This window comes from Austrofundulus limnaeus, unplaced genomic scaffold (assembly GCF_001266775.1).
Source record: "Austrofundulus limnaeus strain Quisiro unplaced genomic scaffold, Austrofundulus_limnaeus-1.0 Scaffold825, whole genome shotgun sequence".
NCBI classification, from domain to species: domain Eukaryota; kingdom Metazoa; phylum Chordata; class Actinopteri; order Cyprinodontiformes; family Rivulidae; genus Austrofundulus; species Austrofundulus limnaeus.
The window spans coordinates 86,795-89,237 of NW_013953227.1; the positions used below are offsets into that span (position 1 = coordinate 86,795).

The window sequence follows — 2,443 nt, forward strand, 5'->3', positions numbered from 1 at the left end:
GAAAAATAAAACAGGAATAATAAGCGAGATAAAATAAATCAATTAGGGTAAGTGATGTTATTTCTGGGTTTTTTTATAAGGTGTGTAAATCAATGTTCAAGAACACACAAGTTTCTGTTTTTTAGTCATGTTAAATTTAAGAACCACTAACCTAGACCAATTATAAAAACCACAGCTGTCAAACCAGTCAGTTCTTCTCAGTAATTAATTCTGCCAAAATATAATTTCTGATGTGCAGAACCAAGAAATTTAAGAAACCGCTGCTTTTCTGCAGACTCAGACCGGTTCCAGTTCAAATTATAAAACAATTACTATAAAAAATTTTGTGGGGGCAAAAGGTAGATGCGTAAAGCTAACCTTTACTGTTTGAATCTGTGTTTGTGAAAGTTTTACATGATTATCTGATTTAAACTGATGCATAATTAGCAGGTTTCTTCATATATTCATGACAAGCTGTTGGGCTAATTTATTCTTTTAAAGCCTTTCTGTTGGAGCAGAGAAATGTGGCAAACATGCAGATTTTATTTAGCAGTAATATTGCATGTACATACACATCTAGTACATTCATTATTAGTACTTGGATAACACAAGAAAGTGAGAATCACTTATTTTCATTGTGGTCCAAAAATTAAATGACAGGAGGAAAATAATTTTAAAATGTCAGCGTTGCAAATGGGAATAAACTCATTTTGACTCATAAAAATGACMAAGTTACACCTGTTCTCAGAAAAACGACACGTAGAGGTGTTACTACAGGTAAAAGTCTGTTACCTATCTTCTGGCCCAGGAAGGTCAGGTTGTTGTAAACTTTCTCCGCCGCGGCCAGGTGAGCCAGCGCGGCCAGCAGAGAGCCCCAGATGGCCCCGGCGCTCCTGCTGCTGCCGTCCTTCTCCTTCTCCACGTAGTCCTTGGCCCGGTCGAAGGAAAACATGCCGAGCTGGGCGAAGAAACTCTCCAGGATGGCCCGTTCCCGGGGCACGGGCCGGAGCTCTTCCACCTCCGTCATGATTCACAGAAAACACCGAACAGCTAATGGCTGCTAAAGCCCCGACGTGTCCGGGTGTAAAGAACTCATCATTTCACCTAAAATTCAAGTTTAGGCAACTTAACAACTCAAAAATAATTAAGTATTCAAAACAATCCTCAAAAATGCCTTTCATTATATCCTAACACAACAAAAAAATAATTAAAATCGACAGGAGTCTAGCTAATAGCTTAGCCGATCGGCGCCATATTGGCTACTCTGAATGTAAACAGTACGGAGAGCCCCGAGGACCAAAAATAAGCGCGAACAGAAAAACACGTTTTTTTTTATTTAATCATCCAAAATAAATAGCTGGACAAACAAATGTCTTCGTATTAAGTAAAAATGTTCCAAAAAAACTGTGATTATGTAAATAAAAATGTATTCTTTTCATTTTATTTAGCAGAAATTTACTAAATATGGTTAAATAAATGTATTATCTCCCCATTTTTTCAGGATTTAAGGCTCTTTCATAAAACAGTAGTGATGGAGAAACTGAGGCTTTCTGAACCACCGAATCAGTATGAAGCAATTGTGTTGAAATAATTCAGTGTTTTAAAGCATTTGATTTATTTAAGTGTGGCGCCTTCTGTAAGCAACATTTAGCTCAATTATAAAATGAATAGAAATATGCTTTTGCAAGACTGATTGAAAGGCTAAAATATATTTTAAWAATGTGTAAAACTGAATCTGGGAAGGGGGAAATGAGATTTGAAGATAGGTTTTATATAAAAATTAAGTATTTTAGCAGTTCTGATGTCAAACCTTGGGTTCTGCTGACAAAAAACAGAAACATTATAAACTGAGGCTGARTGATGCTTCTGGCCACACTTAAAACAATCAGGCAGCTTAAAAACACAAATGAGGCACTACAGATGTCGTGCTGACGGAACACATCTYTTCTATCATTAAAAATCTGTATGTCAACATGAGCCRCTCCACATTTCTGTTTTTGTGCGTTTCTTTTCTGGGCTCAGCTCTGGGCTTCTCTGTCTCAGTGGGATCCTTTCAGACTGCTTGTTTTCTGTCTCGGCCCACAGAACCAGAGCTGATGGGATTATTTCTGCCTCGCTTTGTCATAAAACACAAAGCTGCTGTTTCTGAACACAAATCGCCCCGGAGGAATCAGACCGAACTGATTCCCAGAAGAATCTGACAGGAATTACACGATGATTCGGTCAAAGACGTTTGAACAGGAGATAATTATCAAATCTTTGACTTTGAGGCCGGTCGGCCCAACACGGTCCTCTGAATTTATTAAAAGGTTGAGAAAAAGATTCATAATAAAAACTGAATTMCTCGAAGGAATGTGTTTTGCACTGCATGGAAGGTATTTTAATCAAAAATGTCACATGCTCTGCTGATTTGTGCTGCTGATGACGCTGAACTTCACTGAATCCATCCATCCATCCATCCATC

General features: G+C 38.0%; 1 protein-coding gene across 1 annotated transcript in view; it reads right to left on the reverse strand.

Moving 5' to 3' along the window:
- kics2 (KICSTOR subunit 2) overlaps positions 1–1,092 on the reverse strand; it is a gene marked incomplete at its 5' end in the record, with an annotated part of 5,157 nt that extends 4,065 nt beyond the window's left edge. The window contains 1 exon segment of the mRNA XM_014028867.1: positions 772–1,092. Within this exon segment, the coding sequence (XP_013884321.1) occupies positions 772–1,006 (235 nt within the window).
- Positions 1,093–2,443: the final 1,351 nt, after the last annotated feature.